The following is a 25,502-nucleotide window of genomic DNA, read 5'->3' on the forward strand; positions in this document are numbered from 1 at the left end:
TAAAGTCCAATGGGTTTGCGTGCTTCCTAGAGGAGTGAAGTCCTGTCTGGCTGTGTGGCCTCGGTGTTGCAGAGGAGGCCGCTGGTTTCCTCTTTGTTCTTCTCAGAGTTAACTATCCCTTGCTAACTGCTGATTCTGAAGAGAACTTGGTTCACTCTCAGTAAATCTTAAACAGGTCACTGGTTTTGAGGAGAAGACTATTGCAGTCTGCTGGGGGCAGGCCTGCAAGGAAGCTGTTGTCTCAGGTAGCAGGGCTGACCTGCGCTGGGAGCCTTGTTGCTCCTTGACAAGCCCAGAGGGAAGAGAGGAGCTGGCTCCTGAGCAAGCCGAGGAGAGAAGAGAGGGCGAACAAAGACGGGGATCTGGTTTTGTCTGGTGACATCCTGGGGGGTCACATATCACACACTGACCAATACTCACTGGTCTGAAGGTCCCTGGGGTAGACTCGTCCCCAGGTGTGAACAGTGAGGAATTGTGGGGAGGTGAGTTCTATTGTCTGTGGAACAAACGAACATGTGGTCTCCACTATCTTGAATGTACTGAGTCCCAACATACATGAAGTACTTTAACTGTAATACTTTAAGTACATGACGTATTTTTACTGTGATACTGTAACTACATGAAGTTCTTCTACTGTCATACTGTAACTACATTAAGTACTTTTATTGTCATACTGTAACTACATGAAGTACTTTTATAGCAGATAGATAGATAGATAGATAGATAGATAGATAGATAGATAGATAGATAGATAGATAGATAGATAATTGTCATCACCAATAACAGAGACAGGGGAGAGTACAGAGACAATATACTGCAGCATAGAGAAGAGAAGAATGACACTAGACAGGAAGAGGAGGTGAGAGGAAGCAGTGGCACTGCTGAGGCGGATACAGTGTGTTCTCATGGCGACAGAAGGTGCAGTCGACCTGCTGTGTTTGCAGTAAAATAGGAGTTGATCAATCAGCTGGTCAGACAGGATGTCTGCTGCAGGTTAAGGTTTGAATCAGCAGTGCAGTGTCCGTTCAAAACCAACAGGCTATCTCATTAATATTTAAATATTACATGCAATCATCTGATCATCATCATCTAATTACCACATTATTGCTGTGCTATTATATTATTATTAACCCTATTTACCAGATACCTGATCAGAAATGACTGGGGCATAAATTAAAAAAGATTGCTGTGACACATAAACTCACTGACCATTAGGTACAACTAGATTAAGCTAATGCAGTATAATACACCATACCTGTCATAGGGGGTTGTCACGTGATACTGTTATTGCATCTTCCACTGTGGATGCTTTTTAATAAATAACTCAAATACACTTCAGTCTTCATACTCGCTGTTTTTATGAGCAGAGTCTTGTCATTTCAGCTGGGACATGTGCTCACTGTTGTCACTCATAAAAGGAAATGAATATTGAATGTATTCTCATCTGATAATATTGTTATTGTTTTGCTGCAGATGTGATTCAAATGAACCACCTGAAAGATGGAGGGAGAGCAGAAGGATGAGGGTGAACAAGACCAGATATGAGCTTTTAATATTTTGAGGCCAAGTTCTTATTGCTTGTTTGTTATTACTAAGAGTCAGTCAAAAACATAGACACATACACAAACGCATTGTTGTCAGTGTTATAGTATACGTACATTGTGCATGTTGTCCTGTGAGTGCTGAGTGTCTGAATGACAAAGAGACAAACCCTTCCTCAGAGTTGTTATGTCCCATCCATTAGCCTGAGGGACAGACACAGAGAGAGAGAGAGAGAGAGAGAGAGAGAGAGATACACACACACAGACATCACCCTGAATTTACTGTAAGTGAACACAGGGAAATGATGGAAGATGGAGAAGGAGGCAGTGGTAGGACTTACTGCTACTGGGAAATCAAACATGCTGCAGTTCCTGGACTTTTTTGTAAAGCTAGATTTAAACATTTGATGAGTTTCAGTTATTTTTTATTGACAAAAAAATGTACCTAATGTTTTTTTATTACAAGCACAGTGTCAGACTGTGAAAACCTCTGTTTCATCCCATTTATTAAAAATCCCTACAGAGTATACAGAGCGCAATACTGTGTCAACACTTTCCACAGTCTGTGGAGTCTGCAGTAGAGGCCTGCAGCCAAAATAAGTCAAGCACATTGATGTGGTTTGTAGTGTGTAAAGTGATGACAGCGTCAAGTTACCTGTGATAGCAGCTGCTTGTTTTCATCCTCGAGCGTCCTCACTTTGTTCTCCAGCTGTCTGATGTAGCTGGCTGATGCGTCTGGACGAGAAACAAAAGAAAACGTCACATCTGATGACATCTGATGACATCTTGGTCTGAGCAGATGTCAATACAAGTATAGCCAAGTACATAATATTAGGGCATTCTTCTTCATGATTGGACATGAGCACACGATGAGCAGTGTGGAACCTTATCCTAAAGCAGCCAGCTGCCACATGAGGCAGCTTAGTTAGTCTCCACATGAGGCTGAGAGGCCCGTTGTTGATTTTCCCAAACAGATTCTAGTTAAGTCAACTCATCCTAATATTGCATTGTTATACCCACTGATTCCCAAACACATACAGTGGCAAGAAAAAGTATGTGAACCTTTTGGAATGTCATGGTTTTCTGAATAAATTTGTCATAAAATCTGATCTTCATCTAAGGCAAGGGTATTGACAAATATAATGTGTCTAAAATAATAACACAAGAAAAAATCTGATCTTTCATGTCTTTATTGAACACACTCATTCAACATTCAAAATGGCAGTGGAAAAAGTAAGTGAACCCTTAGAATTAATAACTGGTTGACCCCCCCCCCCCCTTAGCAGCAATAACCTCAACAAGGCGCTTTGTAGCTCTGGATCAGAACTGCACATCGTTGGAGGAATTTTTGCCCATTCTTCCTGCAGAAACTGCTTAAGCTCTGCCATATTCTTGGACGTCTCATGTGTGTGGCTCTCTTCAAGTCAATCCATAGCATTTCTATTGGGTTGAGGTCTGGGCTCTGACTTGGCCACTGCAAAAGGCGGATTTTGTTTTTTCTGGAACCATTCTGTTGTGGACTTGCTCGGTTGTTTTGGGTCGTTGTCCTGTTGCATCACCCACCTTTCTAGAGAGTTTCAGCTGATGTACAGACATTCTCAGATTATCCTGTAGAATTCTCTGATAAACTTGGGAATTCATCTTCCCCTCAGTGATTGCAAGCTGGCCAGGCCCTGATGCAGCAAAGCAGGCCCAAATCATGAGGTTTCCCTCCACCATACTTTATGGTTGGGATGATGTTTTCATGACATATGCCATGCCCTTTCTACGCCAGATGTAGTGCTGGGTGTTTTTTCGCAAATAGTTCAATCTTAGAATCATAGTCCACAAAACATTTTGCCAATACCGCTGTGGAGTGTCAATGTGCTCTTTTTGCAAAACTTCAGGCGTGCAGCAATGTCCTTTTTAGTAAGCAGTGGCTTCCTTCGTGGTGTATCCTGCGTAGATACCCTGCTTGTTCAATGTTTTACGTATTGTAGACTCATGAACAGAGATGTTAGCCAGTTCCAATGATGCCTTCAAATCTTTGGTGTCATTCGGGGTTGTTTCTTTACCTCACTGATGAGTCTTCGTTGTGTCTCTTGGTGTCATTTTGACTGGGCGTCCACTTCTTGGTAGAGTAGCAACAGTCCCAAAGTGTCTCCATTTGTAGATTGTTTGCCTATCTGTAGACTGGTGAATTTCTAAAGTCTTTGAAATCACTTTGTAACCCTTGCCAGCTTTATGTAAATCAACAATTCTTGATCGTAGATCCTCTGAAAGCTCTTTTTGGCGAGGCATGGCTCACATAAACGTGTTCTTCTTTTGTAAAACAAACTCCAAAGGTTTGAGGGGTTTTTATCAGTCAAAGTAGCTTTAGTCCACACCCCCAAACTCATTGTCTTAACGAGACTCCAGGTATGCTAAAACCTGACACCAATTAGCTTTTTTGAGGTCATTAATTCAAGGGTTCACATACTTTTTCCACAAGCACTATGAGGATTTTTTGGTTATTCTCAATAAAGACATGAAAGATCTTTTTTTTTTGTGGTATTATTTAAGACACATTATATTTGTCAATACCCTTGACTTAGATGAATATCAGATCACATTTTATGACAAATTTACTCAGAAAACCATGAAATTCCAAAAGGTTCACATACTTTTTCTTGCCACTGTATGTGAATTTACGAGCTGCTTTCAGAGCACTATCATTGACGGCAGTTTGAGCTGTGGACATGCAATACAGTACACAGACAGGCTGCAGTTTGTTTAAAGGTCCATATAGTCTAAAGGTAGATGTCCATGTGTTGTTTGATTATAAAGCAGGTCTATGTTCTATATTAATACTGTGAAAGTATTAAAGCCTCAGTCTGCAAAGAAATGCACACAGCCAGTATTCAGAAACTGAGCCTTAAAACCAGCCGTCAGGACTTCTGGAACTTTGTGATGTCACAACAAACACTCACTGCTCTCAGTCACGCCCCAAGCCCCGTTACTTAAACAACGTGACTAACACCAGGAACTGCTAGTGCATTCTGAGTGTATTGTATTTCTTGTATTCATTTATTTGTTTTTATAGTGAATCTTTCTTAAGGTCAGCAAATGCTCAAAAGACCTGAGTTTGGAAATTCTTAACTAGCAGCAGGCCTCCAATATAACAAGTTTCTTAACATGGCTTGTTCATTAGACAGAGCCAACCAGTCTAGGATTATTTTAACTTTTATATCAATAAAGTTGTGAAAATTAAGGTGCTGGAGTCAAAAACAGCTAAGCTGACTGGAAGACAGGTCACCCAAAACCTGATGTGAACTTGTGAGTCATGTCATTGCACCCTTAGACTGGTCAGTGACAGACCAGCCAGAGAAACAGGATCAGCCCACTGTCAGAGCAAGACAGTCTCAGGTCCTCAAACATAAGGACATGAGGACACTTAACAACATTCTCCAGTCCTTTGCACTAACCTCAACCATTGCAACTCCAACCCATACCTAACCTTAACCAAAACCTGATCCCTAAAACCAAGTCCAGACCCTCAATCAACCCTTTTGTTGTGAGTTGTGAGGCCCAACCAAACTGTCCTCACTTTCAAGGTCTAAAACAAAAACAGCTCCTCTCATCAAAGATAGCCATGCATACACTTGTTAATAATTTTAGTGAGCTGTAGAAGGTTATTATGACAGCAGCTAATGAGGATGTCAGGTGACGCTATATAAAGAGAAATAGAGTCCACATTAGGAGGACATTGGTGTGGATGGATGGATGGATCAACAGGACACAGGACTTTGACACACTGTTTGTTTCCCATTAGAAACCGACTGTCAGCGTTGTTTCATTTAACCACTCTACAACTTGTGTTTATTATTGTTGCCATGACAATGCAGATCCGGTACACCAGAAATGACCTTCACCCCAACTTCTTCCGATACCAAACAAAACCTCTCCAGGCAACATCCTCCAGACAGCAAATATGTCTTTGAAAATGTAATTAGCAAAACAAATTATTGAACTAGTTGGAGGTGGGAGAGTGACCTTTGACTTATGCCTCAGAGGGGGGAGTTATAGTCATACAACTTTGAGAAAATTAATGTGTTTGATTTTGGAGATGGATCTTATTTAGAGGAAGCATGACTGGACAACTTTTTTGATGTGGTGATCAAAGGTCAGGTTAGAATCAAACAGTATTTGTGGCGATTGGTTGAACAGACCAGGGACCAAGGGCATTCTGAAAGGAACTGATGGGGTTTGGTAGATTAAACAGTATAATTTCTGATTTTGAACTGCTGAGTTGTAGGAAATTTTGTGCCATCCAACATTTAATGTTGCTGAGACAGTCTGAAACAGCAGCTAGGCTTTCTGGGCCACCAGGTCTTAGCGGAAGATATATGTGTGTGTGTATATATATCAAGACTGTGTTAGTGGAAATGTGTATCACTGAAGTTATATGTCTATGTCTATGATACACAGTGATACACACACTCTGTCAGGCTGTTTGTCACTTTGTCCATGCAAAGAATCAGTAGATAGAAACTGTCACATCGAACCAGTAGAACCCGTGACATTGTTTCCTGAGAGATAATTTGTTAACAGGAAGACAGCTGTCTACACTTCAACTGGACACAAGATAAAGACACTGGACAGTGTTGACCTCAGGGCAAGTCTATCTCTCTCACACACACACACAGACGGACATACACATACACACAAAGGGAGACAGTGCTGACAAAATGAGAAGGGTCCGTCTGCAAACTGCAAGAGAGGGGCATTACTGTAAACAAGGGGCATAACTACGAGATGTCAAAACGTGATGTTGGTAAAATGGCAGATCGAGTGAAGACAATGGCAGATGGACACAAGAAAATGTCTGTTTTACCCAGTTTTACTGTCATAAGCTATCATTCGCCATCCCATCCATCCATATTCATAGTCTCATCCACAGGTTGGTGCTATTGTCAGTGTCGCAGCCTGGTGCTGCTGTGCGTAGACCCCTTTCAAACTGGACCAGGACGCACAGCTGTATGATGTAATAGACCACCAAAAGTGGTCTCAGACTTATGGACCCTACTGTACATATATATCTATATTTATATAGAGTTTTAAACATAAAGCATTTACTGCTTGGTATGCCAAAATGTCTTTATATACAACAACACTAGGTACAAACCTTGTGCATGGCTGGACTGTGTATGGCAGTGAACTGTGGACTTAGGGCCAAATCATTTTGAGCTATGGCAATTGGGAAAAGTCCAACACTTGGGCGACCAATGGTGTAACTTGATCACTCAGTCAGATGGCATACACCTGACCAATGGTTTAACTTGATCACTCACTCAGTCATTGACATTAATGTTTATATGGCTGGCCCCACAATACAAAAATGTGACTGATAGGTGAAACAATTAATTTTATAGAGAAAAAGCAACAGCTAACATCTGACCCGGTCCACTTAACATGTCAGCACTACAGCTGACACTGATCCAGCAGAGTGAGTGGAACTCGTACTGTCATGTGGTTTGCTATGGCAGACACCTTTTGTTAGTTTTGTTTGGACTTTTCGCACTTCCTGTTTTATTTTGTAATTGGTTTCTTTGTGTGTCAGTGTTTTTGCTTCCTGTCTTGGTCCTGTTTCTGTGTGGTGATTGTCTGCCCCGCCCTAATGTGTTTCACCTGTGTGCAATTACCCTTGCCTCCCTTGTCTGTCTATATAGTCTTTGTGCTCCCCTTTGTCTGGGTCGGTTCGTCTGTTTATCTCTGGGTTTGTCATCATCTGGTCGCGTTGCCTGTTCATGTCTGGTTCGTCCCCAAGCTGTTCATGTCCGGTTTGTCCTTAGTCTGTTCATATTGACTGTTGTCATCCCCTGTGCTTCTCGTGTTTTGGCCTGCTGTTCCTTGTGGTTCCCTGTGCTTGTTTAAGTTCTTTTGTTTAATAAACCTGTCTGCACCGTCTCCCAAGTGTTGGCTGCATTTTGGGTCCACCCCTACTTACCACAGACCCTGACAGAACGAACCGACCATAGAAATGGACCCAGCGGTCTACGCCAGCTTCATGGCTTTCTTGGGGTTGCCTCCGTCCTCTCAGTGAGCACCTTCGTCGGTCTGCAGGCCCCTTTGCACGCTGGCTGTTCCCCTTTCGGACTCGGACCTGGACGACTCTGACAAGTCCCCTATCATGGGAACTTGTCTGGCTATTTTCACGGGATTTCGTGGAGGACACAGAAGGCGAGGTCATCATGGCTCCCGTAGCCATAGGGAGGCTCGGCCTCGGCCCCAGCCCCAGGTTCCTCGCTTCCGGCCCAGGCCAAGGTCCAAGGTCCCCAACTTCCAGCCCAAGCCCCGGCTACCCCGGTGTCAAGAGCCTCTACTCCCCTGTGGGCAGGAGCCTTTGCCAACTACCCTGGCTGACGCATCAGCTGTTCCAGCGTCGGGGGTTCCAGTTGGCGTTTCGTCGGCTCCTGCCCCAATTCGCGGGTCGACCATCCCAGCTGGCACATCAGCTGTCTCAGCGTCGGGGGTCCCGGTCGATTCCTCCCTGGCTCCTGAATTGGGTAGGCTGGACAAAGTCTCCCCTGCTCCTCCTATCCTGTTGGCGGTCCAGCTGACTCCTGACTCTGGTTCCCAGTCAGTGGTCCGGCCAACTCCTGCTCCTCGTTTCCTATCGGCGGTCCAGCCGAATCCTGTTCCTCATGTCCTGTCGGCGGCCCAGCTGACTCCTGACTCTGGTTCCCAGTCAGTGGTCCGGCCGATCCCTGCTCCTTGTTTCCTGTCGGCGGTCCGGCCGAATCCTGTCCCTCCGGGGGTGTCGGCGGCCACTACTCCGTGTTCCCCAGCAGCGTCGACGACTGTTCCCGCCTTTCCTGTGGTGTCAACGGCCGCTGCTCCATGTTCTCCAGCGGCGTCGACGACTGTTCCTGTCCCTCCCGTGGTGTCAACGGCCGCTTATTCGTGTTCTCCAGCGGCATCGACGACGGCTCCTGGTGTGACATCACCACCTCTCCTGGTTCCTGGTGTGACGTCACCACCTCTCCTGGTTCCTGGTGTGACGTCACCGCCTTCTCCCCTGGCTCCAGCTGTGGTGTCACCTCCGCTCATGGTTCCTGCCGGGGCGCCGCCCCCATTGATTCTTGCCCTGACTCAGCCCACGTGGCTCTCAGTGTCATTGACTCCTGCCGGGACGCCGCCTCCGGTGGTCTCTGCCTCAGTGCCGCCTCCGGTGGTCCCTGACTCCGTGCCGCCTCCGGTGGTCCCTGACTCCGTGCCGCCTCTGGTGGCCCCTGACTCTGTGCCGCCTCCGGTGGTCTCTGCCTCCATGCCGCCTCCGGTGGGCCCTGACTTTGTGCCGCCTCCAGTGGTCTCTGCCTCCGTGCCGCCTCCGGTGGGCCCTGACTTTGTGCCGCCACCAGTGGCCCGTGACTTTGTGCCGCCTCCGGTGGCCCAGCTAACCCCTGATTATGGTTCCTGGTCGGTGGTCCGGCTGATACCTGCTCCTCGTGTTCTGTCGGCAGTCCAGCTGACTCCTGCCCGTGGTACCCAGTCGGCTCCTGCTCGCCCTCCAGAGGGGCGAAGCCATCCTCCGGCTCGACCTCCGGAGAGACCCCGTCTTCGCCGTCGTCGTCCTGCTCGCCCTCCAGAGGGGCTCCGCCTGCAATGCTGGCCTTTGCATCGACCTCCTGAGAGACCCAGTCTTTGCTGTCGGCCTCCAGAACGGTTCCGTCCGTTTGCCCGACCTCCGGGTCGCCCCACTGAACTGCCCAGCCTGTCCATAAGGCCTCCCAGCCGTTCCCCTGAGTTGCCCTGTGTTGCCCCTGAGCATCAGAAGATGCTGTTCACTGGCCCCTGGAATCTGGCCCTTAAGGGGGGGGGGGTACTGTCATGGTTTGCTATGGCAGACACCTTTTGTTAGTTTTGTTTGGAATTTTCGCACTTCCTGTTTTATTTTGTAATTGGCTTCCTTGTGTGTCAGTGTTTTTGCTTCCTGTCTTGGTCCTGTTTCTGTGTGGTGATTGTCTGCCCCGCCCTAATGTGTTTCACCTGTGTGCAATCACCCTTGCCTCCTGTGTCTATATAGTCTTTGTGCTCCCCTTTGTCTGGGTCGGTTCGTCTGTTTATCTCTGGGTTTGTCATCATCTGGTCGCGTTGCCTGTTCATGTCTGGTTCGTCCCCAAGCTGTTCATGTCCGGTTTGTCCTTAGTCTGTTCATATTGCCTGTTGTCATCCCCTGTGCTTCTCGTGTTTTGGCCTGCTGTTCCTTGTGGTTCCCTGTGTTTTCTTTAAGTTCTTGTTTAATAAACCTGTCTGCACTGTCTCCCAAGTGTTGGCTGCATTTTGGGTCCACCCCTACTTACCACAGACCCTGACAGGTACTGCTTTCAGGTTTGTTTGTTCATTCAGACATTTCCTCTGCCATGTATGTGTGTAACGGATTGTGGATAGGGCATACAAAGGAGTCGACTCAGGGGGCTGCTTCCCAGTGTTTAATGGCTCCTGCAAAAGACAACACAAAGTCTTCTGGTATTTCTCTGCACTTCTGCGCCTCCCTCAGCAATGTGTACAGCGCAAGTTATACTATTTTTCTCAATACACCCGTACACATTAATTCGGCATATTAACATCATCCACAAGAAAGCATTTTACCTAAATTATAACATTCAATTTCATTTAAACTCTGAAAATCAATGTACAAAAAGGAAAACACTGCCACCTACTGGCCAAAGTACAAATAAAGTGCTTGGGGTGGTGTAAACAGACTAAAAGAATATAACATTTAATCAAAGAAAAACACGAACCTGCAGAAGACAACACAAGTCATTACCTGTCTTCTGGTATTTCTCTGTACTTCTGCACCTCCTAAACATACAAAACTCTGCAGCTCTACGATGGTCACGACACAAAGCAGTCTGCCATAACGTGACTGGCACCTAAAAGTCGAGCTTAAACATCTACAAAACTTATATAAATGGTCAAAATAAGATGAATATCGCAATACTATTAACTGTAAGCAATTTATATTAAAATTTCAACATAAATGACTCATTTTACAATAAAACAAAACAGCGCAGCAGCATTTTTACACAACTTATCCTCAGCAATGCGTACAGCACTGTGGGAGGCAGAAGGGAGAAGGTCTGACCTCACAATCCAGACGGCCTTTGACCTGACTAGTCCCACATTTCTACCAGGCTGAGAGGATACAGGCTGGACCAGCAGCCTGCACACAAACATAAGGACAAGAGTGGATGACAGAGAGACACTGAGTTGTTTGGGTTGATGTGATACCCCCATTCTGCACAGTGAGTCTTTGAAGACCCCAATGCCCATTGTCAGGCACACAATGCTATGAGACAGATGGCCAGGGCATAGAGAGCACACATACAGAGAGCACACACACACACTTGCTCTGTCTGGGATGAGACCAGCACACAACCATGTAAAACAAAAGAAAATAACCATCACATGGCTTGATGTTCAAGATGAAGTTCCCATAGAATATGACATTTAAAGCCTGTTGTTCTGTATCTACACCACATTCAGCATCTTCTTTTACTGCAGAGTGAAGCATGAAGATAAGACACAACATGACAGTACAGGAAGCTAGGAGGATTAAGAGACTGCATTTGATTAAATAAAGAGACCAGTAACTGGTTGGTTCAACAAGTGCAAAACGAGTCTGTAGGAATTTGAAAATGATCCTGACAGAAATTTCAGCGAGGATTCATGGTACAATCCTGATGACATGACATTTAAAACCTCAGAGTGACATACACCTTCTGTCCTGACTGTTTCAACGCAGGAGCTGGATGTCCACGATCCAACACAGCGGTCACATATTACCCACCCCCAGCTTGCTCATTTTTTAAAGCCTTAAATGTCCAAGCTCCACAGTACATTACTGACCATCTACATCTCCACTCCACTAGCCAAACTCTTAGATCCTCTACCCAGAGTTTTTCAAGTGTACCTTGGAGACGTGTTAAGACTCAGGGTGATAGTGCTGTCCAGTGAGCAGCTCTTTAACTTTGGAATAGCCTCGCATTAAGCCTGACGTCTTTGGAGTCTATATATGATGTTTTACATATGATTAATATAACAAACTCTTCTGTGACTATTTTTTGACTCTGCTGCTCTGATGCAGATTAAATAACTAAATGGGTAAAGCCAAATTAATCCAGAGAAGCTAAATACAGCAATGAAAACAATGAAGAATATACTGTATGACACTAAAATAGGGCTAGAACTTATCGGTATTATTTTCTCAATTAAGTGATTAATCCTTGCGTTATACAATGTCAAGTAAGTTTCCCAGAAATGACGATTTTGTTTCTCTTCTGTGTGACCAACAGTCCAAAACCTAAACCTGCTCCATTTACTATCATAGATAACAGAAAAACAGCACATCCTCATGTCAGAATTTGGGACTGGCAGGGGTTTTGCATTTCTGCTTCTGACTGGAAGAATTAATTGGTTGATCATCTAGAATTGTTTTCAGCTTTATTCTAAAACCAGGGCTTAAAGCAAGGAAAATGTCTGTCTGAAATATGTTTGGGGGTAACAAGAAAGAATGGATAGGGTTAGAGTTTAAAAGGGTTTGGTTTCCATTCCTCACCTTGGATACCTAGGCTGCTGTTATACACTCAAAACGAACAAAATATACGCACAAACAAAACACAAATGGAATATATATATATATATAAATATATATATACATACATACATACAGTATATTAGAGTTACTTTGGTGGTATCAGATGATAAAAACAAAACCTAGCAAGCTGTAGCTTACCAGCCGGATGGATGACAGCTGTGGCGCATACACTGCGCTAAAACACCAAGAATCCGGAGATACGCTTTCTTCTTGCAAGAATCTGAATCATACCTGGAGCATATCTGGCGATTTCTTGATATGCTTTATGCCAGGTCAACTACTCAGCCAGCATTTGCCTAATATAGTATACTGTATCCAGATACATCTAGTGTTGCATACATATAAAATATGATATCTGAATATGCCCTCATGCCATATACTGAAATATTTGGACTCAGTATTTGGCTAGAATATGTCTGAATCTTTGGCATGTCCTCATTCTTTGTCATTAAAACATATATGGTGGAATATACTGTACAAATATAACACTAGGTGATATTTTGACTCATGTACATACATACATATATACATACTCTCACACACACACACACACACACAAACACACACACAAACACACACACACATATATCTATATATATATATATATATCTATATATATATATAACAGTCTCACTCTTTGCTCCATTTTTCTTTAGTGCTGTTGTGTCTGATCTCCAACTCTCCCCTTTTTTGCTCCCTCTGTCTCTGTCTTTCCCTGCTCAGGCTGACAGGACTGTTCTGCTGTTAGAGCACTGGCACCAAGCCTTAGAGTTCAATTCTCACTTATTTTGTTTCGGTCAAGGTACAATTCCTGTTTTAATTACATTTCCATCTGGACTGGATGAACTGGCGATCTGGAAAACCAGGTTAAACAGTATCCAAGTCTAACTCAAAAATGACAAACTGTACAGATAAAACACTTCAAGTGGCATAAATGTATGATTGATGATGTCAACAGACGTCATATCAATGTATCAAAGAATCTGGAGATAGATATGATGATATGATGATATGAGTCAGAAACAGTGAGCATCCTCAGTCATTTTCATCAGATTGGTATTCCAGTATATCTTTTAGAATCTTACATATACTCATTTCTGGATATTAACATTTAGTTTTAATAGAGATAGGGATGTAATCTGAACATGAGTTAAAACCAGGGAGTATTTACTATAATTTCAAAGAATCAAATCCAAGAATATCAAAAACATGAGTTACATCTCAGCTTCCATCCACTGATACCAACGTATTGTAAATCACTTCCCAGATATTAAAATATGAGGTGAAACATTTCGGTGGTGTCATATAATATGTTGACCAAAATGTAAGTAGTAGTCAAAATATGCTTCAGTCATATCTGAAAAATATCGTAACGCCATATTCTGTTTGCATCAAAGTGGTCCCGATGTGGAGATTGATATGATCCAGACATAAGTGATAAACATGAGTATCCACAGTCACTTGATAGATTTGAATCATATCTTTGAACATCCGACATAAAGCTACAAATTAAATCTCGAAGTTTCCTGCCTGGACACCACAAATATATCGTTTTCCAGGTGTTAACATGTAAGAGGTGAGACATTTTGGTAGTATCGTGATATGTTGACACCAGAAATACGATGTGTGTTGCATTCAAAATGCAGCATCAGTCATATCGGAAAAATATCTTAACTCCATATTCTGATGTAGTGGTCCCAATCCGGAGATAAAATATGCTCGGGATATGATGTCTTGCAATGCCGTGACTGGAGAGTGTTCCAGTCCAGATTTCATCATATATGGGCCATATTTTTTAAATATCTGGGCAACTACATCTCTGGATTCTGGGGTATTTTGTGCAGTGATAATGTGACCCATTTCAGAGAGACAAGATCACCAAATCTTATCGTTTCTAAATGTGAATCCTCTCGTTAACTTGAGAGGTCCAAATGGAAGAAAAATGCATTATCTACTCACCCATTCCTCAGTCGGAAACCATGTTCTGGTAATTGTATCCAAGTCAAAATACAACTTTCAAAGCCGTAGAGAATAGCCTATCTAATACGCCTATCTTTCAAACTTTTCAACACTCATGCCTCCGTTGGTCTTTAAACAGCATATGCAGCATAACAGGCCTACCGTTGTTAAATGATTGCCAAATTAGTCCAAAAGATTGCTACCATGATATGAAAACAAAACGTATGAATACAACGGCAAGCTTTGGGAGGCCCTCACCTTTCTCCGATGAAAACAGGAAATTCATTGTTACCCAAAATATTGTGATTAAATCAATATTCATCTAAAAGATAATCTAACACAGCATTAACAAAGATGTACGTGTGTGGGCAGTGACATGGCCCTCATCACATTCATGGCTTAGTGAGCTTGTGAAAGGAAAATTATGAATTGAATAAATAAAAATTCACTCACATGCTTCTTTAGCCGCATTTCGTTTTTGCTGAACATGTTTTCATTTGTCGTCTTAATCTAATTCTATCCTTATTTTTTCAACAGATGTCAAATTGTCTTTTCAAATGTCTGTTTGAGGCAATTTATGACTTTTCCTTTGGAAATAAACACACAGAACTCACATTATTAGATATATAGCATTTCACCCATCCTGGACTCAAAGCGATGCTGCACTCATTTGGGAGGGTGGTTTGTAAGTCTGCATTGATGTTGGAGGGCTTTATAACCCACTCCTACATAAGGGTTGCTAGTTTGGAACAACACTCAATGTGGCAGACCCTCCACATGAATGCGCAAACGCAGTGAGAGTGGGTAGCGGGAGAGTGTACGGGCCAGATTGGAAATGGGCCCTTTTCTCCTTATTGTGTATTGTTTTCTGACTCTGGCTTCGAATTCTATGAAAGAAAGAGGCAACTTTGCTGCGATGGTAGCTACACATGTAGCTAAGTGGCTAAATATAAGGGGAAATGTGCAGATGTGTACCCATTGATTTCCCATGTAGGTAGATGGAGGGGAGGGTTGGGGAGTTGGATCTCTAAATAGAAATATTCAATAAATCAAAAATATTGTGTTAAGGGTCACATTTTTTTGGTTGTTTGACACATGTAGTAGACCATTTTTGTGCCAGCAGGTAATACCGGCCCTAATCGCCGGCTACCACCACAACTACATTTCAGACCTATGGGAAACACTGAGGTCTATTTCATTAATACAAAATATAAGGTTCCTTATGACTGTATTCATATAGCCATAGTCTTGCCAAGTGACATTTAAAAAAAATATGCAAGAATATTTTTGATAGACATATAATTATCTATTTTCGAATCTAAAACGGCCCACACCGGAATTCCGGCACAGTGAGGGAGAACTTAAAGCCATGTAAAACACAATAAAACCTTTTGACGGATTTGACTCTACATTCAGGGTTTTGTAAAACTGGACAAATAGTGTTTATTTTCTGATGCAATCTGTTGTGACATTTGTCTGGTTTACCAACTTGAGGATTATTCCACAATATTCATCAGTCTGAAATGTATCCATTGCAATAAATAGTGAATCAGTTAGTCAAACAAACCAACAACATAATCCGCAATAATTACAATAAACACAATCTTCAAGCTCCAGTCTGTTTCTCCCTGGTGAAGTTATTATCATCCCCACTCCCTGCTGTTTTCTTTTTGGGGAAAGATGGTGTCCCAAGACACTACAGTCACATACATTATTAATCCATTCCTCCTGAGCTGGCTGACTGAAACAAAAACATTGCTTTTTATTTACAGTCGGTGGTTGTTTCCACCTGTTTCGATGTAAAGCTTGATGAAAGCAGTATTTACTGCAGGGCTGTTATTCTGAGGGTGTTTTATGTTGTTATGCTCAGTTCTTGTATGTAATAGTGGTTGACTAATGCAGTAAAATAACCACAATTCTGTGTCATTTCATATGTTATAAAACTAAACTGAACCATGAGACACTGAACAGGCTCAGCTGTGGTTTGTACTGTGGAAACCTCTCACATGCTCTTTGTGTGGCGGTTGGCTGTTAGCACAGCTCTTTGTTGTGCTGTGAGAAACAGACAGCAAACTGAGTGAACAGGACATACAGCAGGCCTGGACAAAAAGTACTGAAACACACTTGCAAGCTTAAATGCTTAGCTAGCTTAACTTCAACTTTCAACAAAGTCACACTTGCGACAAATGCGTCCCAGCCAGGTTCATCACTTTTTAGTGTCCCCTGGAAACCGTTCCGTTGTGCTGGGAGTATTTACAGCACATGTGAAGATGTTTTCTGAGTTGTTTTGTCTGCATGTGTTTTCTTGCGATGCAGTGTGCACGATCCATGTCGTCAGGTCAGACTGAGTACAGCAGATGGTAAAATATCACCATCTCTATGATTCATTTGAAAAGTAAAGATACAAAGCATTTGTTCATGTCTGTGGTTATAAGAATTCAGGCAGTTATTGACTGTAAAGGATTTATCATTCAATATTAGACATGATGATTTTAATGTACTCACATGTGTATCTGCCCAATTATTTCTGTAAACCCCGAAACTCTGGGCGCTATGTGTTGGGCTGCATCTCCCACACAGTTTTTCTATGTTGGTGGAAACCTACTCTGATTCAAAAGCTGAGACTTGGCATTTTAACGTAGTTATGTGCAGCAGCTCAGAGCCTGAAGGACCAACATGTGCAACTGTCCAAATGCTACTGACCTCGACTGTATATGTGAAAACCATAGACTGTATAATGCAAACAGCCATCCCAGCAGGTGACCTGCTCTCCCAGTGACAATGGACAAAACAGTGCACTATTATTGTTTCCTCAACACGCTTTTTTCCCACACTGCTCTCAGTCCATTATGTGTGCTGGAATGTGGAAATTCCTGACCAGGTGGCTTTTCTCTTGTGATGCAGGGCCAGGGCTCATCCTCACAGCTGGACCATTCTCTTCTGATTGTACTGGGATGTGTGCTGGTCTGCTGCTGTGTAATGTTTTCAGGAACTTTGGGGGGAGTGGTCTGCAGTGCTAAACATTTCTGGCTGGTCGAGTACTCGCTGCATTTTATTTCACCTGCGACATTTCAGCAGTGAGCGAGCGAACACCACAAAACAGGTGCGGGAGGAGGTAAATAAACAAAACTGACTTCAAAACATAAAGGACCACAACAACTGGAGTGACTTGGGTTGCCATCCGTCACGTATAATACGTATAATATGACATAAATGTAATGTCAAGTAATAACTTTGCGGTGGAAATGCAGACAATAAAAAGTAGTAGTACCATGTAAGTAGTACTTACGCGGCTTAAGAATCCCATTTTTAAAAATCTTAGTAACAAGAGTTATGTTAATATTAATCTTAAAAAGCAAAATCCAGAGTAAAAAGATGGCGCCACAGCTGAGTTTTAAGGCCAGGAACACACTGGATGCGTGAAACACATGTCTGACGTGACGCATCCACGTGAGAATTGGTCTCTCATTTATTTTTCAGTCTTAACATATCTCCTAGTAAAGATAGATAAAGAAAAGACCTGTTGATGTCATAGTGACATCATACCAGCACAACATCACATAAACCTAACAGCTTCCACTACAGTTGTCTCTCTCTAGTCTGAATCTGACATGAAAAAAAATAAGAAGTAAAAAATTAACCATTTTATCAGTTGCATGTGGAGACAGAGACATTTTATTGAAATTTTGTGTCAAAAATAAATCAGAAAGAATGACGAGAAATCCAACATTCCAGTAACCTCCAAACTCCATGTAGAGAGATAGAGCTGAAGCAGCAGCCATGCATCAGCAACACGCAGCCCGTGTGAACATGCAGGCGTCTGCTGCATGTCTGCTAATCATCATAGTTTAAGTTTAGTTTTTGCTAGACTGAGGACTGTGGAAACCATCTTGCAAACAAAATTGCTTAACATTGTCTTCACCGCTTTTTGTGTAGCTTGTGGAAAAACAACTGTTCGACAGTTCATGATGCAGCAAATGAAGACAACGATGACCACAGTCCACAAACATGAATCCACAGCAGCTACAGACTAAGGGTATAATTTTGTCAAGCAGGCTGAACACATCCATCCGACCACTGTGTGTGAGAGACAGACAGACGGGTGGGTGGAGCTTCAGCTGTTTCAAAAATATAGTCCTTTATGAGTATTATAATGCAGTCGCTCACATCTACTCTGGGTTCCACATGAACTGATTCAGCCACTTACTTTGCTTCTCCATCAGCAGACAGTGAACGCTGTGTAGAAACAGCCTCAGTCTCCCACGGTGTGTTCAAACCTTTTCATAGCTGCACACACACACACAAAGACCTTCACATGCTGCCTCATTATCATCACAACACACACACACACACACACACACACACACACACACACACACTGAGAAATGCCTACACAGATTCAGCCTTTTATTCAGCTCAACTGGAAAACCTACAACACAAACACACAGCTTCACACATATGAGCTGATTCCAGACAATATAAATACATCAGTTCTGGGCAATTTAGACACTGTATGTAGGGAACACGGTTTGGATAGGCTGAGGACAAAACCTGTTCATTACAATGAACCACATGAAACAGTTCAAATTTGGACTTTAAAAGTTATGACTCAAATGAAAAAAAACAAGTTGGTTTTATCTAACTTGAGTCACTAGGATGTCATTTATTTTCCTACAAACCAGCAGCACATGGTTTTCTCTTCTCCTCCACCACACAACAGCAGAGATTAATGGTCCCCACAGGACCACTGAGACGCTGTCAATGAGAAACTCATGGATAGCCCCAATTACAGGACCCTTCAGGAGTTAACAGCAGCAATGCTGAGTAGGAGCAAAGATAACAGTGGCTTTGATGAGCTGCACAACCACACAGGTAATTTAAGATTAAAAAAAACACCTGGCCTTTCCTCCAATGCAAACATCTGGATAAACACTAAGAAAGATTTTTTGGAGCACCTGTCGGTGTCTCATAAACAACATCCGTCATGGAGGAAGTCAAAAGGTAAAGGTGAGTGTGCAGGTAAAGGAGAAGGGAAACATAATGAGACATAAGTATGTGGACACTCCTGTCTACATACTCAAATGTAATGCTGCCAGGATTAAGTTTTTATATGTTGTTTATTAACATATCCGACGAGTTGCAAAATGTTGATATATGATTTGAATGAAGCAGTTGTTGGTTAAGGCTGGGAAAACAAGTGATTTGAAGCACAAGACATTATGTTCACTTTGATAGAATTTACCCAGACTGTGATATTTTGCTAATGCTAACCCTAGCCTAAACCTTACCACATGCAGGGCTCAGGATGTGCACTCTACGACTTCTGAACAGTACAAAAATGTAGACATCCTTTACTCAAGAAATCATCCTGTGAACACAATCCAGGCAGCAATTACACTTTCCATCACTTTGCATTATCATTATAAAAAAGTCGTTTCTACGACTTTCCAAAAATCTGATGGAATGAAGAATTAATGGAGACACTGAGACTGACATGGACTGACATAGAGCATCTGCTTCCAGGTTGTTCCAGAATATTATATGCCATGTTGACCTGTGTTACTGTTTCATGTTACTAATCCCCCCCCCCCAAAAAAAAAAAAAAATGCATGACTAACTAAGCAATGACATGGCAGATTACCATTACAAGTGGGGAGTTCATCTGACCTGGTGGGTTCTAGAAAACTGGGTCACTGCTGTGCTCTTCTTCTTCCTATATATACACTAATCTACAGGCATCAAAGTGCAACCCAACACCTAGAGACCACTGCTGCCTGGAGACCACTGCTGCCCAGGCCCCCTCTCAGTCAGGGGAATCATCATGTGAAAGATGTACAGAGGTACACATGATGAAGAAGGAAATTTGAGATATTTGAGCAAGTCTCAGAATACAAATATGAAACCATATCATCACTAGTTTGGGCTCAGTGACTACTAATCATTTCTGCTGAAATGTGCCTTTTGACCAGTTTAAGATGGATCTGATGAGTGTGAGATCTGAATCTGTGTCACGGTGAATCTGTTTCACAGTGAACTACCACTGTAACTGTCTGTACAAGCATTCCTTTCTTTACACCACATTATATAACTACACCAACGATACCAGAGATATGTTTAGATATGTTAGTGTTCTGCTGACCAGAGCATCCACATAGCCCCATGCGTCTTGAGTTCGCTGGGAACCTGGATGGCAGGAGAGTTTGGAGGTGTCGGCCCATTGCAGCACCTCCGACCTCAGGGCTTGCGGAATGTACAGGCGATTAGGTGGGCAGGCACTGGGACCAGGTTGACTCTCGGTGGCGAGCCTTATTCTCTCCTCCATGTTCCAAGTCAGGGTGGCGATGACACAGGGAGGAGGAAGGATGGTGGCAGACCCCTCAGCAGAATCCTCCCCCTTCTGGAACTGCCAAGACAGGGCATCAGGCTTGATGTTGCGGGTCTGTAGGAGAGGGTGAAGTTGAAGAATAAGGACCTGGTGGGAGTACGGCCTCTTGGCTGTTTGGACGTGTTCCAAATTCTTATGGTCGGTCCAAACTAGGAAGGGTTCCTTGGTGCCCTCCAGCCAGTGCCACCACTCCTCCAGGGCCGTCTTTACTGCTAGCAATTCTCTGTTCCCAATATCGTAGTTTCTCTCGGCGGGTGACAAGTGCCAAGAGAAGATGGGGCAGGGGTGAAGCTTCTGGTCGGTGCCAGATCTTTGGTACAGAACAGCTCCCACCCCTATATTGGAGGTGTCCACCTCCACCATGAACTGGCGTTGGGATCAGGCATCTGGAGGATGGGCGCCAAGGTGAATCTGGACTTGAGGGTCTCGAAGGCCTTGTCGGCAGCAGAGGTCGACTGGAATGGCATTTTGAAGGAGGTGAGGGCGGTAAGAGGGGCGGCCACAGAGCTGTAGTTGTGGACGAAACGGCGGTAGAAGTTGGTGAACCACAGGAAGCACTGCACTTGTTTGCGGGAGTCAGGAATGGGCCACGAGGTGAAGGCGGAGACCTTTGCCGGTTCCATCTGCACGCTGCCTTGTGCCACAATGTACCCCAGGAAGGAGATGGATGAAGCATGAAACTCACACTTTTCAGCTTTGACGAACAGGGAGTTCTCAAGGAAACGCTGGAGCACTGACTGGACGTGAGGGACGTGCTTTGGGGTCTTGGAGAAGATGAGGATGTTGTCAAGGTTGACAAAGACGAAGTAGTTGAGCATGTCTCGAAGCACGTTGGCAGGAGCGTTGGTGAGACCGAAGGGCTTTACGAATATCTCGTAATGCCCGGGGGATATTCGTAATGCCCTGTGGGTGTGTTGAATGCCGTCTTCCACTCATCACCCTCTCTGATTCCAAGGATGCAATCATCTCTACCCTGGCCATTATCAATGCATCTGTTGATGCTCTGAGCCAAGAAGAATGGGAGGTACTGTGAGAGACAGGTACAGTGGAAATTGTGATTATGTATTAGGAAAATACAGCACATTCCTTATACTATCTTTGGGGGTCATAAAACTCTATTTATATTACGCCTGCAGAACTTGTGGCGCCTACACTGCTGAATATGCATTCGCATTTTTCTGTTCATGTCTACTTTTAACTTGGCTTAGTGCCATACAAGGTAGTCATGTCAAGAGTGATGACGTTTGTACTACAGGTGTCCCGACAATTATGTGTATAGAAGCAGTCTGTAGTAAACGTGCTCTTGGTCAGTAACACTCTTGTTGTTGGCTGAGACGTCCACTTGCAAGTGTCAGAATTAACTGGAAATACTACTCTCCTGTTGTCAGTCCCCTGTTTCCTGAAATTCCCATGACAGATTACATGATTTATTATTATATAATCGTATATTAAAGGGCATATTAGAGTTGAATATCAGTAATAACAAACAAGAATAAACTGAACAAAGTCCATATACCACATAATAAAACAAAGCATAATTTTCTGAGTTACTGTTTTTTCAGCCATGTGACAGCCTTCAAATGCTACTCCTGTGCAAGGGTCTGCAGAGAATTACAGCCGACCACCAGACACAAGGAACAGTGACCATGGAGAAAGTGACAGAGCTGGTGACTCCTCTCTATACATCTGTGGACAGAAGGTTCCACAGAATGGAATACAGAACTGTTCTCTAAGAAACCACTGTACTGGACCCAAGGTTCAAAAAGCTGGCCTTTAATGACAACAGAGCTGTTGATGTAGTACTTCAGAGAGTAACAGCAGCAAGATGCAGCCCCAGCAGCCAGCCAGCTCCACCACCAGCAGGCCAAGACGGCCAAGAGAAGCGGGAGCTATATAGTTGATAGATAGATAGTTGTTAGTTGATAGATACAACTTAAACTGTTGGATGCTGCTATTTTGCATGTTGTAATTCATTTATTTTTATTTTTTATTATTTGTTATTTATTAGGAGTGTAACAAATAACTGATATGAATCTGAAATCAGTTTTAATTTAAAAGATGCGAGTGCATCGATACACGGAGCCCTGGTTCGATCTAAACGTACCATGAATTGGCCGATGGCGCAATTACAAAGTTATGAATCGGTTTAATGTAGCTGCTATGCTGCTGAAAGCCCCGTCTGCTCAGTGTCAGTGTCTACAGCTCTCTCTCTCTCTCCCCCATAAGACTATTGCAAGACTTGTCACAGTAACATTAAGATAGCGCTCTGATGCGAGGGAAAGACAAACATGTCTGACAACACCGACACGATTTATAATGCACCGTCAAGAATGAAAACCAAAGTTTGGAAGACATTTGGATTTTACGGAAAGAACCATCGCATTGCAATATGTAAGTAGCGTAAAACAGCACTCAAATACTGTGGTAGCACGACTAATCTCAACACTCACTTAGTGAGATGACATGGGGAAACAGGCGATGAGGAGGCTAGTAGTACAGCTAGCACAAAGACACGGCAAGACAAAGATACAGACATTCAAGACTTCTTTCAACCAAAACTTAGCCACAACTCGGCTAGAGCGAAGGTAATGACTTCTTCAATTGTGAAGGACCTGAGACCATACAGTGTTGTGGAGAATGAGGGCTTTCGGGACATGATAATTACGTTGGAGCCCTAGTACAAGATACCAAGTCGACAGCATTTCACCGACAAATGCGTGCCAGAGCTGTATAATAAAGTAAAGGATGAAGAACAGCTTTTATGATGATTTATAAAATGTTAACAAGCTAATTAATAAACTAGTTATAAACCATTTTATTAATTAGCTTGCTAACACTTTATAAATCATTTATAAGCTGTTACAACAAATTAGATAAAAAGGGCAACTGACCTGTTGTTTGCCAAATAGTGAGCCTGCATCACTGTATGAAAACTGTGTTGTAATTTGTTTATAATAATTTATTTATGATTGTGTTAAAAACCAAATGAATAACCTAATTATAAACCATTTATTAATCCTTTATAAGGGTAGTCTTATTGTAAAGCGGTACCAAGTTTTTCTTTGTAAGTATAAGGATGATGAGTCAGTTCCATTTCTTAGACTTTCACTTTCAGTCAGCAGGGTTTGGCTTCAGGTAGCCAGACCTGTTCAACAAGCATGTCGTAGCATGAGTCTTGCCAAGCTCTTTATCTCTGCATGAAACATAAACTGAGAGCGGCTGAAATGTGTCAGAGACAGGAGTCAGCTGTGCTGTGAACCACGACCTGTTGATTCTGCTCAGTATCACACTGCTGGAGAGACTGAGGTGCTAAAACCTCATTAGATCTGACTTCATCTGTAAAGCGCTGATGTAATTAGGCCGAGACCATCTGTGCCGAGCCGAGCCGGGCCAGACAGAGTGTCATTCAGCCTGAGGATGAGCAAACAGCAAGGTGATGATGACGCACTACTTGACTCTTGGATAAGAAGATGTGTGTTGACTCAACTGTACTGAATTCTGTCATCGATTTCATGGGGCTTTCTGGTCTTTACTCTGAGGTCTGGAGGTTATGGGTTCAGTGGACCATGTTCAGTCAAACACTGCTTCTTATCCCAAAATGCACTGTGAATGTAATGGGCTGGGCTGGTAGGCAGTAATAGACACTGGATAAGTTACCAGTCTATCACAGGACACTATTCTTGTGTTTATATTAACCATCTCCTGGCATGAGCTGAGAGTGACCTCCTGCAGTGTTCACTGAGGTGAAGATATCTTTTAAGAAACCCAAACAACATGTTCTTTTTCCTCGGTATAACTGGACGTCAGTGTTCACTGCCTGAGAATGAATGCATATTATATAAATTATTCCTGGGGGTGCACATTACAGATGACCTCAACTGATCCACCAACACCATGGCTCCCACCAAGAAAGCCCAGCAATGCCTCCACTTCCTGCAGACACTGAGAAAAGTGAACACCCCCCCAATCCAAAATGACAACATTCTGCAGAGGAACCATAGAGAGCATCCTAACTCATTGCATCACTGTCTGCTATGGGAACTGTACAGATGCTGAGAACAGTGAGAGCCGCAGCAAAAATCATGGGCGTGTCTCTCCCCACCATAACCAATATATACACAGACTGGTGTGTTAGGAAGGCCACAAACATAATGACTGACCCCTCCCACCACCTTTTTGCACTTTTGCCCTCTGGAAGGAGGCTCCAGAGCAAAGTCTGCCAGACTGAGCAACAGCAACAGCAACAGCAAGACATCAGGACTTTTAACAGCCTTTTGGATGCTGCCCCTCCCCTCCTGCTGACACCACAGCACAGACAAGAACAATATCTTGCTCCCAAGTATTCAATGTTATACTATGGAATTTACAATAAATCTGATTTTGATTCTGATTATTACCATGATGTCAACTAGTAATCACCACCTTTCATATTCAAATATATCCTCATTAATCACAACAGGATGAACATTTTTGGCAACTGATTCTATTAAATAATAAAAGAAACTTAATGTGTGTCAACATAGCAACTGGTTGACACACCAACCACAGCTCAATGCCCACCTACTAACCTTTACCATGTGGCCAACGCAAACAAGAAACTAACCGCTCCTGCTCATATTTAAACAGATCCATCTCCATGGTGACTGAGGGAACTCCTTCTGTTTATAATTACTTTGCAATTGAAAGTCAGGGGAATAAAAGTGGCGTTTTCTTTTATTCCGAGGTCAAGAACTGACCTTAATGACTGAGGTGTTAACATTATGATCTTATTAGTGAGATTTATCTGTGTCTGAAAAAAATACTTTTTACTGCAAGAAACATTTTCTGGGGCACTTTCTGGTTTGCTTTGGTACGGAGTAGATGTGTCTCAGGGGAGCTCCACCTCAACTTCACATTTTACCTCACCCAAGAGACATTCAACTTCCATTTCTGGTGTCTGAAATAAATTGTTATGTTCTAAAAAAAAAATGGCAAAACAAGGTAAAGGAAAGAGACAAGA

General features: G+C 43.0%; 1 protein-coding gene across 1 annotated transcript in view; it reads right to left on the reverse strand.

Moving 5' to 3' along the window:
* Positions 1-317: 317 nt before the first annotated feature.
* LOC111225879 (coiled-coil domain-containing protein 85C-A-like) overlaps positions 318-25,502 on the reverse strand; it is a 29,457-nt gene continuing 4,272 nt past the window's right edge. Inside the window, exons 2-4 of the mRNA XM_022750918.1 lie at positions 2,197-2,276; positions 1,659-1,745; positions 318-496 (exon numbers count right to left, since the gene is read on the reverse strand). Of these exons, the coding sequence (XP_022606639.1) occupies positions 392-496; positions 1,659-1,745; positions 2,197-2,276 (272 nt within the window). The 3' untranslated portion in view covers positions 318-391. The remainder of the gene's footprint in view (positions 497-1,658; positions 1,746-2,196; positions 2,277-25,502) is intronic.

Source organism: Seriola dumerili, unplaced genomic scaffold (genome assembly GCF_002260705.1).
Source record: "Seriola dumerili isolate Sdu_G_001 unplaced genomic scaffold, Sdu_1.0 BDQW01000149.1, whole genome shotgun sequence".
In the NCBI taxonomy this organism is placed as follows: Eukaryota; Metazoa; Chordata; class Actinopteri; order Carangiformes; family Carangidae; genus Seriola; species Seriola dumerili.